The following is a 16,585-nucleotide window of genomic DNA, read 5'->3' on the forward strand; positions in this document are numbered from 1 at the left end:
ACCTGCTCCCTTCTGCTTAAAACAAAGATTAATTTTGCATCCCACATTGGTAGCATAAAACCCAACAAGGTTCCCCCCCACACACACACTTTTCTTTTTCTTTTTCTTTTTTTTTTTCCAATCTCAGATTCCAAGTACCTACCTCAGGAGTTTTTTTATCAGGATTGACTGTATCGATGGCTCCTCCTTTCCCAACACCAAGGATCACCAGAGAGAGGGAGTCCTTAGACTTCTCTTCCTACTGTGCAATACCCTTTGCCATCCTGGAGTTGCAGTGGCTCTCAAGGAAGTCAGATGAAGTTTTCCCACTGACTTTGCTGGAAGAAGCAGCTGGCTTTTACCATGTGTTGCCCTTTTGCCTGATCCCTTCTTCATCAAGGTACCTTTGCAGTTACTTCTTCATCTCATGGACTTTGAAAAACTTGATGATATAGCAGAAGGAATATAGGAAGACAGATCACACACAAAAACCAGTTACTGGTCTCCTGTGTACCATTTTTCACTCCAAGATCATTGTCTCCTTCTTACAGGGCAGAAAGTGAGAAGCAAGGCTTTAAATCGTCCGGGAAACCAACAGCAGGATTGGGAACAATACTCCTGTCTTTCAAATCACAGCGACAAGACATTCAGGAACTGTGTTTCCCTTCATCAGAGCTAATATCTCTCATTACTAGAGGATCTGCTCTGCAGCAAGATGGCTTGTTATCTAGCTAATGAACCAGGACTTTGGAAATCATTTCTTCAGTCCCATTTTCATAGATATTTACCCTACTTCAAAAGTAAATTACTAATCTCTGTGTCTCATCATAAACGGGATAACATCCTTCCTTCCTCTTTTTACCCATCTTGCAGAATTGAACTGTAGGATTTTTAGGACAGGGACTGTCTCTTACTCTTTTTGTCTATAGCACCCAGAGCAATGCTGTCCCATTCCTGATTTGGGACTCCAGAGATCACCACAGGCGTGCAATGACCTTTGTTAAAGGGGCTTCTTCAAAAGAACACTCTTTGGAAGATGCCATATGTTAAACTTGAAGTTTGGGCTCCTTTCACGTTGGTTTCAAAGACTCTCCTGTAGCCCTGTACAGTCTATCCATTTGGGGATCTTATACTCCTTTCCACCTTCTGTAGTATTGAACCCATTCACCATAAAAATCACTAAGAATAAAAACTGAACTAAAGTAAGGATATTCAATGTTTAAAGGCTCTAGGAAATGTCAAATAAAGCCACAAAAGCAAATTTTTCAGGGAGACTCACACTTTACTCTTATTTATGAACATAGTCATCAGTAACATAATTCAAATTCTCTGCAATACTACATGAAACAAAACCATATAATCACAGTAATAGACAGTTACACTGTTGCTACCTGTGTTACAAAACCATTTGAATGTCCCTGGAGCAAAGTGTGTCATTTCACTTTTTTTTGGTGCTTAAATGTGAAAAATACCACCATTGCAGCTACAGTTTTACTTGTGAGCTTTATAAGAGTTCCCTTTTGAACACTGCAGGTACATTTTAGCTCCTCTCTTTTTTAACTTTTGAAAGTTGCTTTCTTTTTTTTAAAGGATATTCATCTTTGGACCTTTATTGCAGCACTATAAAATGCTGCCTGCCATTGCATTTCCTGCCAACAGATAGGCTGGCCTGGCACACGAACAAACCATATTGCTGCTAGCACTCATGAAGTCCTGCTCTTTCAGCTCCTCAGTGAAATTGCAGGCATGAGCTATTTCGTCGTTGACAAGAAGCCTTTCTGTTACAGAAGTACTAACATGCCCTAAGATTTGTTACAGCCAACAAAATCATTATATCTCATTGATCTACTACTGCTGATCAAAACAGACAAACAGCTCCCACACATAAGACGTTTGTATGAATGGATCAAGTACAAACTATGTATCACAGAATGGAAGTAAAAGCTCTTGGTACCAACTGACAAGCTTACCCTGTCTCTGGTGGGCTTTTGAGAACTACACTGCCCTTCTTCAAAAGATAAATGTGGTAGAGCCTGCTTGTGATAGAGCATACTCTTTCCTTTGAAGTTGAGTTATGTTCTTTTAAACCTTTTGTTTAGTGGGTTGCAAAGGGTCTCTTGAGTAGCAGGGCAGGCTAATATTTGCCAGTATATTTTGTATAGAAGAAAATCTGTTTGGAAGAGGAAGGATTTTTAGTATTTCTCAAATACACTCTGGCTCTGCCTCAGTCTGATTGTTTCAGGAAGTTTACTTCAAAGCGGGATCTCCTCTGTTCTGAGCTTTACCCTCTGTTCTCACAGGCTTTCTCCTGGCCTCTGTGGCCAGTGTTGTCCCAGAGAAGTACAGATCAAAAATGTCTAGACTGTTTCTGATCCTTGGTTTATCAGCCACTTTCAAAACCAGAAACAAAGCCTGGAACTGATATTGGAAGCTGACCCAAAGACAGCAAAGAGACTTATAGTGATGGCATAGACTGTGGGACAAAGAGGGTACTTGACTGTATGAGGCAGAGAGTCTAGAACACTTTTATATTCAACTTTCAATAAGTGATTCACATTCATCCAGCCAAGAGGTGAGACACTCAATGCTCCTTGGGGCCTGGTCCTAATGGACACAACAGAGCATCCCAGAATGCTGCATATGAAAGGGTACTGAAGCCAGCGTTTCACTCCTAAGTCTAACAAGTCGATTCAAGGATTTCAGGTTTCATGCTAACTTCAGAAAAACATAGTGGTAATGATTTTGTGACTTCTTCAGGTATTTCTCTATTCCTATGAAATTTGCTTCACTAATAAAGCAACAAACAGAACAGATTAATTGATTGTATTTGTGTAGAGAACAACTCTTGCCCCCCTTCCATCCCCTTCTTTAAATGCTCTGGTTTTAGCATAACAGCAACAGGTCTGGTAAATTTAAAAGAAAAAGGCTTCTATTGGAAGAGAGATGATAAATATTTCAATTAAATGTCACTTTCCCATAAAAGCTTGAAGCCAAGGTTGAAAAACAGACAACCAACAAAAAACTAGCTTCAAAATCCTTAAGTTATAGATGCACAACAATCCCATATGCATGAAGATATCATTGCCCCAGTGAAGAGTAGCTTCCCTGGTATTCAAAACCTACTACAGAAATTCAAGCGTCCAGAGAAGTAGACTCCAGAAAAGCTAGTGGAGCCTAGGCAGTGGGCAGGCTGTGGCTGCGGTTTGTCTACTCCTTGACTTTTCCCTACAAGTATTCTCTGTTATTCCTGTTCTAAGTTCACTAGACACTACAGATGCTGGAAACCAGAGCTGAAGTTGATAGGACACATCCAGCTTGAACAAGGATGAGACAGCACAGATGCTCCAGGGTAGGTACTCTGAAAAGCACTGACATGATTGTGAAATATAAATCTTGTTACAAGTCAAAGGAGAAAACCAAACCTGGATTTATACTTTTCAGTCACACAGCTGCTTTTCAAAACCTTTCACTTAACATATTCTAGAAGCATGCATTTAGTTCCAATTGTGTCTTTGGCCAAGACTTCCAAATGCTACCAAATTTTCCAAGGATGAAACCTAACACTTGCTGGAGATGGGGTAATAATCTCCAACCTAGGATCATTTAAGTAGAGGTATACGAAATCACTAGTCCCTTGAAAAGTCATGTACATGTTTCCTTGTGCCCTTGAGTCTCTCAATTTCACAGCAGCAGTATTTTCTCCCTGCTGTAAACACAATGAATGGTATCAGTAGTAGGTAGTGCTTGGTTCAGCTTGGGAAGGCAGGATGAAAAAAAAGAGCTCTCTAATGAAACATCTTACCTGGCTAATGGCATTTATCTTTTCAAGCAATGCCTCTGTGTGCCTCCCCACAGTAAAGGCTTGCCATCTGCCTTGTTCTAATAAATGAACTCATATTACAAATACAAAGTGCAAACATAGTCATATCCTGAACCTACAGCACCCCAGAGGCTCACATCTTTTTGCCAACTGTATACAGTAAACGTTTGCTCCCAAATGTTTGAAATGGCTTACAATCTTTCCTCATAAGAACAAGCATAACCAGCTAAAAATTCATCATAGCTACACTATGGGAGGTAAAAATCCATACAAAAAGACTTATCTATTTTCACTGACCATATCATCACACATCTTTCCAACACAAAACTGAGTTTCCTAGAACGTCTTGCATGTATTACTAATATTGCACATAATGAGACGATGCCCTTCTCCCTGCCTGTATCATTAGTCTAGTTTTAGAAGCTGCAGGCTTTCCTCCCAAAATTTCACCCTTTAGATGAACAATCAATTTTAATTGCATGTCAGCCCTGGCCTGTGAAACTAAGTAAACTTTTTTTCCAGAAGCTCAAACACACCCTTTTTCCTCCATATACCGATTCTAACACTGATTGCCTCCCCAGCTTTCAAATAACTCTTCCAGTAAAACTCTTCTTAATTGGTAGTTTGTATCTCTCAATATGTTCAGATGTATAAACTGTACAACAAAACAATAGAAAAAGTCCATTAAGCCTATAAATCACCCTTCAGATTCTATAGACCAATTTCCTCCTATAAGGCAAAAGCTATTTCTTTTTCAGCTGGCTACTGATGCTTATAGATGCTTAACTTGAGTCAGTTAGATTTTCAGGTACAGCTTTTACAGCACATTGTTTCACACAAATTACATACATTCAACCGTGGGGATAAGTGTTGTATTAACTGCTTAAATACTACGCCTTTAGAACGCAGGGAACCTTCAGATAGCTACAAGTAATCCAGAAACAGCCTTTTAGCTATCAAAGGAACCACACAAAGCCTGCTGTGGTGCCATTACTTTCCCTTTAAAGTTCAAGCATATTTTTTTCATTAGCCCTATTTTCTAAGGAAACAGGGCTTATCCATGTATACAGCATGCATGTAATGTGTGTGTGGATTTCTGTTTGGGCTTAGCTTGTTTTTGAACACACCAACCAAATTTGACAGCACAGTAAAGGATACAGAATGGCAGAAGACTCAAAGGCATTATATTTCTGTTAATTTTGATTAAAATAGCCAAAAAGAGAAAACAGACCTTATCAATGCTCTCACTGAGGGAGAGGCTGCCACATGAACATAATCTCTTATTATTTGCTCTCCAGTTCCAGTAGGAGACAGAGAACCCCACAGAGGAGAGTGACATTTAGGATTCCCTAACGACAAGAAAAGCTCTGACCAGAGCACACGCTTTATTAAACATCAGAGAATCTAATCACAGTACATCAAACCATAAAAAGCATCAGGTTTTCTTAGTTCCACTGCTATTTATTTGCTTCTATTCTAAATATTGCTCAGAACAAGGTGGTAGCATGAAGTAACTTGCTGGTTATATTTATGCCTACCAGACAGAGCAGCTAGTTCAGCTTACAGGAGACAAAAGCAGGGTCTTCTACAGACAATTAAACCAGCTCCCACTGATTGACAAGAACTTAAATCAAGGAACAAATCAACATATTCATCACAATGATGGCATAGTAGCTTGTCTGTGCAAGGCAAGTATGATTCAGTACATGCATTTTGGAGGGGAGGTCTTTTTCACACTATTTACCCCAATTACAAGGTCTTCCTAAGGACAGTGCTTCAAGTAAGGATTCCAGGTACTGGTTTGCAAATGCTGAAGGACTGGTGCGGGGGGGCGAGTACATCCACTTTACTCAGCACTACAATAGCCACATGTATCCCATCAGTTACTGTGTCTGACATGATAAGGCAAGGCCTCCTTAAAGCTAACTCAACTCCCTCAAAATTTACATGGAGCTCACAGAAGCAGAGGTATAGAGGCCTATTAAGCCTTTACAACCATTCACCACAAAATAACCTTTGCCTTCTGTCAACTGTAGCTGAAAGGCTTTCTGGTGGGGGGCTAGTGCAAGCCACTTCATTTTTGAGGTCGGACTGGAAATGAGACTGAATGAGAACGAAAAATTAATAACCACTACTGCTCTTCCTTGAATGTGTTGCTATACAAAAAGCAACAATAGTTCCTCAAGCAGAAACAGACAGGAACACTGATGCTACAACCATAAAAATGTGTATTATTGTTCAGGCAATATTTAGTCCAGTGCAAAAAAGGAAGTCAATTGCTGTATGCAGCTAAGTATATTGGGTTGACTCAAATCTTCTGATTAATTTATTTTACTACTTGCCTACATTGCCTTTCCTGAGATGTTCGCACCTCAGTGCACTTGCCTCTGCATATGCTGACAGTCATATGCCGAAGTGATGGGGAGCCATGCAAGGCAATCCTTCAGTGTCATTTATGTGCTATATGCTGTGTATCCTAAAAGGACCAAGCATCCAGCCCTGCAAGGTGCTTAGTGCTGCAGGGCTGAAACCCTAAAATTAGGAGAGCTCAGACTACATGCAGTGATTGAAGAACTGCTGTACTGGAGATGAACATTTACTGAGAGAAGCCACAAAATGATCATTGCTCAGATTATAACAACACTATCACTGTTATACCCCTTTTTAATATATTTTTTCATTTACTGTAAATGTTACCAGACATTTATTACTGGTATGGCAGAAAGTGCTAACAGCTTGCATGGCAGGGGTCAACAATTTATAAGTCCCCAGGATGATACTCTCCATGAAGAAGAGATGTCATGTAATAACCAATGTCAAAGAGCTGTTAGGAGAATTGTGTGGCTTAATCTCTTTTTCCTCTGAGGCCAAAGTTTGATGACAAAATAAACACAGTAAATCCATCTTTGGGGGGCACGGTACCGAATCAAAAAAAGCTGTGGTGCCCTGACACAATGCAATGATCTGCTGCAAATTTGTTTAGAAACATATCAGCTGTGTAAGGCACAAAATTCTGACTGATTAACTTTGTATCAGTAGGCTTTATACTGCATAAGTTAACATTTCTCTCCCTCCATGCACACACAGCTAGTATAAGACTGCTGAAAAAATCCAGTTTCACATGTAATGGCTAGTTTGTTGTACCCATAGGCAAATACTCCCCTCTTCCACATCAGATGTGTAAGACTGTATCACCTAGCAACACACAGCAACACACAGGTCCAGTAGAACAGTCTGAGTCATACAATCACGCAGTAATTTAGGTTGGAAGAGATCAAATCATAGCCATCCTCGAGCAGGTTGCTCAGGGCCTTGCCCAGGCAATTTCTGAATATTTCCAAGGAGGGAGGTTCCACAACCTCTCTGGGCCCCTGAGCCAGTGTCTTACTCGCCTCGCAGAGAAAATAAATTTTCCCTGCGAGGAAAATTTTTTCCTAATATCCAATCGGGATTTCCCTTGTTGCAGCTTGTGTACATTGCACAAGATCAGCGCAGTCCATTGCATGAGTCACCAGATTTTTCCGAGCTTCCTCTGTTGCATAGCAGCTGTGCAAAATGCAGGTTGAAGACCCAGGCATGTTTTTGAGACCACATCATCCAAGAACAAACAAGGGCTTCTGCAGTAGAAAGCGCCAGAGCTGCTCAAGGAAGAGGAACAAGTTCCTTCAAGCAGTCAAGTTAGTGAGAGGCTATGAGGGATGGCATCAATATAGCTGCTTTTTGCAATAGGAACAGCAAAGACCAACACTTTCCCTCACAGTGATGCACAAGAGAATCAAGACCTCTCCTCAAGGAAGTAGAAGCTGAATGCACTTCATATAAAAGAAAATATTTCTGACTCACTAATTTCAATTCCAAGTGGGAAACTGACTTGCAAAACCTCAACTATTTCTGCTCAGCAAATGAAGAATATCTGAAATTAATTAAGGGTGAAGACAGACTGATCCTTTAACAGCTTCCTTCAAGCATGAAATCAAATAAATAAGGATTATATTTAAAATATAAACATGTGTAAGCATACTTAAATGCTGAGCACATTAAAAAGATACCAATTATTAAAATACAGAAACAGCTTATATAACACTACTCGCTGAGTCTGTATCATTCCTGCATCTGAGAAATTATATTCAGAAGTCCTACGAAAGAAGACAAAATACTGTAAGTTTGACAGGCCTACAGTAAACATAGGTAAAAAGAAACAAAGGATACTTATTTTAAAAGAGTTTTTAATAAAAATTGAAATAATAATTATGCCAGTAACAAGTGAAAAAACAGTGCTTAAAATTAACCATATTTAGTCTGCTGTACCTGATCCTCCAACAATGCTGTCCAGGATTTACTTTAAAAACAGGAATACAGACACTCAACAGGTTGCCTGCTTTGCTAAACCATCTTAAAATTGAATTAGAATCAACATTCATATTGCATATCTGAGGATGAAAACCAACAAGAGGTACTGGATGCAGCCATTTCCGGTTTACCAAATACAGAAGAGCACAGCCAAGGAAAAACAACATGCTAGCTTCCATTTTAAACGAGCAGTGCTACTGCTAGTCAGCAAGAACTTCTGTTTTAGCAAAAGGCTTCCGAAATTTGCTTTGAAGAAACACTCTTGGAACACACAAGCCTTCTTTCCTATTCACAGTTTCTCGCTGCACATATTCATTGACCACTTGCTCATATCCCTCAGCCTTAAAGAGCTGAGACAAGAACTCTAAAAGAGAGTAAAAACAGAGAAAGATGCAAAATTATGTTTAAGCTATTTTTAAAACACTAGTCAGCATTTACATAAGCATATGTTCTTGTGTGTTAAGAGTATGAAAAAAAAAAAAAAAAATCACACAAGCCTTCAGATTTCAAGCTGCTCTGTGCAAACAGGCTGCTGCACCTGAACTGAATGAAATCAATACAGTTCTACTTTGGAAAGGTCAGCATAAGCAAAACAGCTTGCAAAAATGAGGCTTACGCTAATTACTCAGTTCAGCTTCCAAAACTTGCCACATCTCTTATTTTTAGTGAGCCTTCCCATTCTCCCTGTGATCAACTTCAGAGCATTTTCACTTTGTGCAGTTGGTCTTCACCAGCTCAATACATCACTTATTTCAAATATTTCAAAGATGAACCAGCCTTGTATTGCATCTCTGCATGAGGGAGAATATCACTCTAGGTTACCAGACCTTTGCATACCATAGCTCAACAGAAGAAGGGAAAGAATGGCAAACTGGATATGGTGGTACCTAGCCTACACTATGTCAAACTGAACGTATTTCCTATAAACAAAAAAAAATCACTAAAAGTACATCTCTCTTACAGAAGACAGAAGGGCCTCACAAACGGAGTGACCTAAGGAGCGGAGGGGGTTGTCCATGCTATTGACTTGTCATGTTAATTATAAGTCATTACCCTTCCCTTCCTGCACCTTGTTTCATTTATTTAGGGGGTAACTCCACAGTAAATTTAAGCCACTCAAAACTCATGCTACCTGATAAAAAAACAAGCCTCACAATTTTTTCAATATTCAGGTGGATCAGTTTGCTGAAACGGTCGATTTTGTGATTATAGGCACCACAACACCAGAAGAAGAGGTGTGTTGGGGAGGTGAGAAAAGACCACCCAGTTTGGTGGTAGTACAGGCTTATATCCACTTAAGCTTGTCATGAAACCACATGCGTAGATTGTAAACTCAGTGGGATTTGTGTACACTGGGGTGTACACATCAATGAAATATGAATACACTGAACTTGATTGCGCATCTATTAAAATCTCATTCTGAGGAAGCTGCACATACTTCATAACACAGAATTACAAATATGCATCCCTTCATAATTTAAGATTATTTCAAACAGTGGGAAACGTGATTCTTTGCCATGGCAAAAGATCAGTATTGTCATCTGAGGCCAGACAAACTATAAACAGGCATCATTCAAATTATCCCATTCAGCAATTACTTGGTATACTGGTGTAGTGCCCCTGCCAAACAAACAAAAAATAGCACTAGTAGCAAACTGCAGGAACGATGGGAGGTCCTACTTCTAGTGACAAAAGAGTTCTCAAGCAATATTAAGCACTATTTATATGATAATAACTGAAATGAATCCAGTCATAATGAATTTAAAATAGCAGCAGAGGCGGTCCATGAGACAGTCACAGACCAGCCCAAGGCAAAACAATTGCCAGCATCATGAATCTAAGACTAATTCTCTCTCTTCTCCTTCCTTTCTTTTCCCTCTTTCTACCACAATTTTTCCCTCAAATCAAACATTTACACTAGCAAGAAATTTCTCATTCAGAAATAATTCTAACACACAACAAAAATGGATTTTAAAATTTCACAGCAAGACCAGTCTCCTACTTCTTCCCTTCTGCATCCACTCTGTTTGTAAGAGCTAACTGTTTAAGTAGAACTAAAATCACTCAATAAATAATAGTTCTAGAAATGCTTCAATGAAGCTATAAAACGGACTACATTATCTTAATTTCATCGTTGTCCTATGAAGGATAGAAAGAGTTTGGACATGATTAATGGCTTTTATATATTAGAAGCAATTAGGTAGTACATTATGTTATAAAATATGAATAACATTTACTTGGCTCCAAATCGGTCTCCTCGGCAGCTGTATTTTACGTTAGAGTAAGAACAAAAAGCCCCACAGAAACAAACACAGAGCTCCTACTGCACAGTGCCCTGTAATTGATAGGGGGAAGTAACATTTCACTGAAGTTTAGCAAGAGGAACTGGGACTTAGGAGACAAGAGCTATAATCACAATTCATTGTGAGAATCTAAGCAAATTCCTTCATGTCTCTGTGCTTCGATTTTCCCCACCAGTAAACTGCAACAATTATCTTCTTTCCTAAAGCATTCTGAACACTGAATGAAAAGCCATTCAGATACTGCTATCACATGGAAATGCTTTTTACATCATCTTTACAAAAAGACAGTAGAAAGCAATAGCAGCTAGTCAGCGCTCTCTCAGCAGGATCTGTGCACAAGCTTCTCAGCACTCTAGTCATGATTCTGCTTTAAAAGTCATGGATTTCATCAGTACACCCCCATCTTGCATGCCAGGAATAACCTTGCAAAAGAGGATGGTGGCAAGATAACTGCTTAGTTGCTTGATGAAGCTGATCAAATCTCTTACCAAGCATTTTTCTTTTTCCTTTAGACAACTAATCTGAACGAAATACAGAAAATTCAGAAATCACTGCTCTTGTCACATAATGGCACGTACAAGAAGCTTCTGAACAAGTAAGAGCTCCTAAAAGTCCTGTCAGTCTTACAGATAAGCTCCCAGAAGAAGGTGGCAAATTAAATACACTAAGATTTAACAGTTCATCCATGTAAAACAAAACTTCCACGGTCATGGTAGCAATTTTCTGAAGCAAGTTTAAACAGAAGATCAACAATAAAGAAAACAATCTACAATATGCCTTACCTTCGGTAAAAAAATACGATCTTGTCCCATCTTGTCTAACATAAAAGTTTTCTCCAAGCTTGCTGCCAGATTTAAACCTGAGCATTGCATGGTCATACAGCCCATAGTCTCTGAACAAGACACACTTGCCTGGTTTTAATACCTGTCACATAAGACACATATACTTTAGTAAGGTAAATGGATTTTGCCGTATCTATATCTATGTACATATATGTATACACACATACACACACACACATATAACTAAGACAAAGTATCCTAACACATAAGAAATACAAAAGGAACAATTCCAGGAAAACTGACTGCAGGTTGGGATTTCTTGTTGCTCTTTTGTAAAGAAATCAATCTATAAAGAGTTTAAAATTTAGAAAATGTAGTCATTAGCCATGCTGACTTTAGATATTTCATGTACGCACCTCTCCTACCTCCACAAATACCAGCTGTATTCTTTAGAGGAGAAAAGGAATATTTGAAACTTGTAAATTTGTGCAGAAATCTACAAGTGAGTTAAATGAGCCAGGCACCTCCATCAAGAAAACAGTAATCAGCTTTTTTGTGTGCATGAGCTAGGAACCAGTCCTGACTTTGGAAAACTTCTGGAGGTATATTAAAATCTGACATTCTTTTTTTCAAACTACTGATGATAAAATGAACAGGATATCCTATAATATAAAAACCCGAATACACACATACAACATATATATAAAAAATACGTTATGTTGACTATGTCCCTCTGTAGTCAATATGACAGGCTCATCTCAGACAGGGAGATTCAGAACAACCACAATTCAAGTGGTTTAAACTACCCTCCGGATAGTCCTCTGTCTATCAACTACAAAGACAGCCCAGGAAGACAAGTATCGCTAGGTTAATGTTAGTATCTGTGAACATCCCATTTCTAAATCACACAGATCAAATGTATTTAATAATGAAATTCTAATTGCAAGTCATTGTGTCATATAGAAGTCACTTTTGATTCACTTTCATTCATATCTTACAAACACAGGCATTTCTGTAATCTGAAAATATTATTTGTACTGTACAACTAGCAGCAAATTCATGGGTCCAAGATAGCATTTTGTTATGTTGATGACATGCATTAGACTAGAATCCAAACAACCCTCACATCACCAAAAGCTAGCTAAATACTTCCAGGGAATATAGTGTTAATTAAAGAACACCATTAAAAGCAGGGTTATTTTTTCAGAATAAAATTGTACTTTCAAGCCAAAAAGAATAAAAGTGCTTTAAAGGTTGTAAAATCAGCTGTTCATGCCTACCTTGTAAATGTTCTTCAAGACAAGGCGCATTTTGTCAGGATGAATGGCAGAGAGCACAAATATAAGTGTGACAACATCCACAGAATCTGCTGGTATATTTTCTGTAAGATCATCTTTAGTAAGATCACACTGGAACACTTTACATCTTTCAGTACTGTATAAGGAATTTTTCTAGGGAAATGAAAAGAATATGCTTTAACTGAAAATTAGCAGTATTTGTTATTTAAAAAAAAGATCAAAAACTTGTGAAACTAATTAGGGGAGCAACACAAAGCAAGCGGCAAAAGAATATTAACTTCCAACAGGTGACTAATACAATATAAAATTCTTTGCCAGACGCTATAAGAGGGAAAAAAAATGGTCTGTTCTCAGGAATTTGAGAAGGAATGTGTGTTAAGACACAATTCAGATATCATACCATTTCTGTTTTACAGCTGCTTCTGTTCTTTAAAAATATAGAAATATCATTCATAGAAATTCTCTATTACAACAGGATCAAAGCACAGCTCTTCAGCAACAAGTAGCTTGTAAACAGTTCAAGCAACCTGCAGTTTGGCAGTTCTAGTTCTTTTTTTCTTTCTGGGTAAAAGAAAACCTGGTTCTGGAAACAAAGTAGTCCAGCAAGAGCCGTGGAGGCAGACACCACCAGTTGACCAAAATCGAGCGTATACACTCAGCCCAAGCTCATCTGGCAGTACACCTGTGGCACCCCAGGGAGCTGCTGTCACCTCCTGTTTGTGAGCCACTCACGTATTTTTTCCCCATTGCTTGGGTGAGATATGCAGTATGCGTCTTGTGCTTCTCAGCCATAAATGTCCCATAAGAGAATGCTTTCAAATGGAAGAGAGAGAAAAATCTACCTCTGATTATAAATTTAACAAACCAGGAGAATTTTAAAGTCCAGTGTCCCCATTAACCTTACTGGAAGGCTTGCTTTGGATTGCAGCACTCTTTAGCTGTAAGTATAAACATACCTATTTCTGATCAGTCTCCAAATTTCCTTAACAATAAACTTCCATATCCTTGTTTTCAAGATTATCCTTGGGACTCCCTCTACCCCACAAACATCAAGGGCAAACTTCCCTCCCAAAAAACCACAGTCTTCACAGAGCATTCAGGTAAAATAATATACATATACTGCTACTGCAATTTGATGCTCAAAAATTAGGTCTTGAAAATGATTCAGCTTCTTTCAATGGAAGCTCCAGTGAAATGGATCCATTCCTCTTCTTTGACAAATGCTAGTTTACTCTTCTTGAAAAAGGAAGGCAAGTCCATCACTCCAATCATTTGTAAATTCATAAGCTTCTAAAGACACTCTAAAAGAAGTACTGAATATCACACCAACCTTCACGTACTCAACAGCTCTAGGAGAGAAATCACAGGCATACGCAAAAATATTCAGATCCTCTTCTAGGAGTGGAAACAAGCAGTTCCCAACCCCACAGCCTGCTTCTAGGATGGTCAGCTTCTGATCTTCAAACTGGGGAGCAAGAAATGCAAGATACAGCCCATCATTTTTGTTTTCCTCACAATACAAGCAGACACACTGTTCAATCAGCATTTTCAAAGCAAAAATCAATTTTAACTACCACTGATTAAAAACTGAAGCAGCCATCCATTGGTAATCTGACACTACAAAACAGGAATTTTAATTTGTGCAAAATTACACATCTTTTTAGAACTTCTTAATATTTCTTTAGTCATCCACCCACTTAATTAACAGATTGTTGTACCATCACTGTCTTGTGTCTCATTCAGATAGAATGAACAACAGATGCATCTGACTATTCCCCTTAAGGATATTTTGCAATTAGCCTGTAATTCTGGATGCTTTCTTTAAAACAGTGTTCTAAGTGCTGCAGCTTGCATCTGAACATGTCACATCACAGAGAGACAAGTTGTCTATTTAGGATGCAAAATAAATATTCTAGATTTGATTTTCCATATATAATATGAAAGAATTATACACTGAAACTAAACTGATTCTGGGGAGATATCTTTGACATTAAAAGAGATTATGCTACACAAGGTACTGCATGCTTAAGATGTGAGAACTCTCAACTTTATGGCTTTGTCAGAAATATTATTAAATCACTCGAAAACAATGAATCACATCTCTTTACTTATAGATAAGGTGTATACAGCTCACCTCCCGACATGCTTTTAATTCTTGAAACTCTCTGGTTGTCCAATGTCTGTCTTTGAAGAAGTTGGTGCTGTTTCTTTTGTAAAATAGATCCCAGTTCTTCTGTGCCTCTTTCTCCAGTTTTAGTTGTTTGAAATCAGTCATCAAAACCTTATCTTTTGCCAGTCTCTCAGCTTCTTCTGGGCTAAGGATCCTTGCACTATGGCCTTTTTTCTGGAAAGCATCACCTCCAGTAGATGTAGTCGTTAAATTTAAGCAATCGGTTGATATGTTTTCATGGAACATCCTAGAGTCTTTCATTGAGATAGGAATACCAAAGACCTAACAGTGTTTTGGGTTTTTTTAGCATACGTTTCCACGACTTAATTTAGGCAAATAACCAAGGATCTAGAAGCAACAAAAAAAAAAAGAGAGTTACTGTGTGCACTTTTTGAGGTTTTATGGTGATCTGCCCTACACAACACACTGCAAAACCACCAGACTTGCTTCTCTTATTTTCAGAAATCCTCCATCAAAGCTGACCATTGGATAAGACATTATTACACTGATCTCAAAGTTAAAGCACATGGTGGACAAATTCTGCTGGTCTTCCACACACATCACAGAAAACTACCCAACCAGAGAAAGGTGATGCAGCTCTAAGTTTATTTTCACTAAAACTGACTAGGAAAGGGAAACATGGATTGTGTAACTCTTGTTAGTAACACCTCAGAAAACTCACAACTGAAAAGCAGGTGGCATATCTTTTTAAAAGTCCCATTTCAGTTGATAGATCAAGCCATATTCATCTTAACATTGCGCTCGCACTCCTTCCACTGCCTCTTCCTGAGGATTCACAGCAGTTTGAACAATCATAGATACATTTTTTTCCAAAGTTAACAAAAATGAGGAAATAAAAACAGTTCTATGGAGGCCGGGAAAGGATCCAAATAATTTCCCTCGCGTTAAACTAGCTCTGACCTCCGCCTTGCCACAAACACCCAGACCCTGAAAGATGGCATATGTGAATTAAGTCATGCATGACCCAATAGCTCTCCTGAAACTCCTGGCAGGCCAAATGTGCCATTCATGTCCATCAGCTGGATGTGAATGTAGTACTTCATTTAGCTATTTTATCTTACAGAGCACAAACATAATGCTGCAAACACAAACATAAAACACAAATGCATGAACGCTACGAAACACAGAACTGTCCCCATTTTGCCCCGCTTTAGGGGTGGTCAGACCACATGCCCCTTTCCTCCAGAAAGGACGGAAAAGGTTACTGTGAGCAGGCTTCCTTGGAGAAGAAAAATCTCCTAAAGAGATAGGCAGATCCTCAAAATATACAGTATTTTGAATTTTTGTATATATATATTATATATATATATACACACACGTACACACACACAATTTCATAATTCATATATATACACACACACACATATATATATAGGTATATCCTCATTAATCAGCAAAAAGCACAAATCAGCAAACTATGTCCCTGGCACACTACAAGGGGGAAATCAGCGTATACATTTTTTCCACAAGACAAGCTACAGAGGGGGGAAAAAATTAACCGTTTAAATTGCCCCCCTTTATATTTGGAAAACACTCTGCGTTAGGGGGAAAAACAAAGAAACCGTTAACACGGCGGTAACGGTGGGTCTGGACCTGCGTTCCGGCGTTTCTGAAGGCGGGGACAGGCGGCCGCCGCGCTCCCCCTCCCCCCGCCGGCGGCCGTTGGCACCGCGCAGCCCCCGCCCCTCCCCCCCCGGGGGGCGCCGCGCCGCGCCCCTCCTGCCCGCGGCGGCTCCCACCTGCGCCCTGCGGGGGCCCGGCGCGGCCCGGCGGGAGGCGCCGCGCGCCCCGGAGCGGTTTCGCGGCTGCACTCGGCCCCCGGAAGGGCGCGGGGCGGCCGCGCGCGCAGCGGGCGGAGGAGG

The 16,585-nt window shown here is 39.4% G+C and overlaps 1 protein-coding gene across 3 annotated transcripts in view; it reads right to left on the bottom strand.

Moving 5' to 3' along the window:
- The window catches only part of METTL6 (methyltransferase 6, tRNA N3-cytidine), a 37,329-nt gene extending 20,763 nt beyond the window's left edge, over positions 1-16,566 (bottom strand). Inside the window, exons 1-6 of one of the 3 annotated variants that reach the window (XM_067291421.1) lie at positions 16,463-16,565; positions 14,667-15,050; positions 13,863-13,997; positions 12,515-12,685; positions 11,235-11,376; positions 8,009-8,513 (exon numbers count right to left, since the gene is read on the bottom strand). In XM_067291421.1, coding sequence (XP_067147522.1) covers positions 8,350-8,513; positions 11,235-11,376; positions 12,515-12,685; positions 13,863-13,997; positions 14,667-14,963 — 909 coding nt within the window. In that variant the 5' untranslated portion in view covers positions 14,964-15,050; positions 16,463-16,565 and the 3' untranslated portion in view covers positions 8,009-8,349. Of the gene's footprint in view, positions 1-8,008; positions 8,514-11,234; positions 11,377-12,514; positions 12,686-13,862; positions 13,998-14,666; positions 15,051-16,316; positions 16,336-16,462 lie in introns of those variants that run through there. The other 2 variants (XM_067291422.1, XM_067291423.1) reach the window with 2 other exon arrangements.
- Between the last annotated feature and the right edge of the window lie 19 nt (positions 16,567-16,585).

This window comes from Apteryx mantelli, chromosome 2 (assembly GCF_036417845.1).
Source record: "Apteryx mantelli isolate bAptMan1 chromosome 2, bAptMan1.hap1, whole genome shotgun sequence".
Lineage (NCBI taxonomy): Eukaryota > Metazoa > Chordata > Aves > Apterygiformes > Apterygidae > Apteryx > Apteryx mantelli.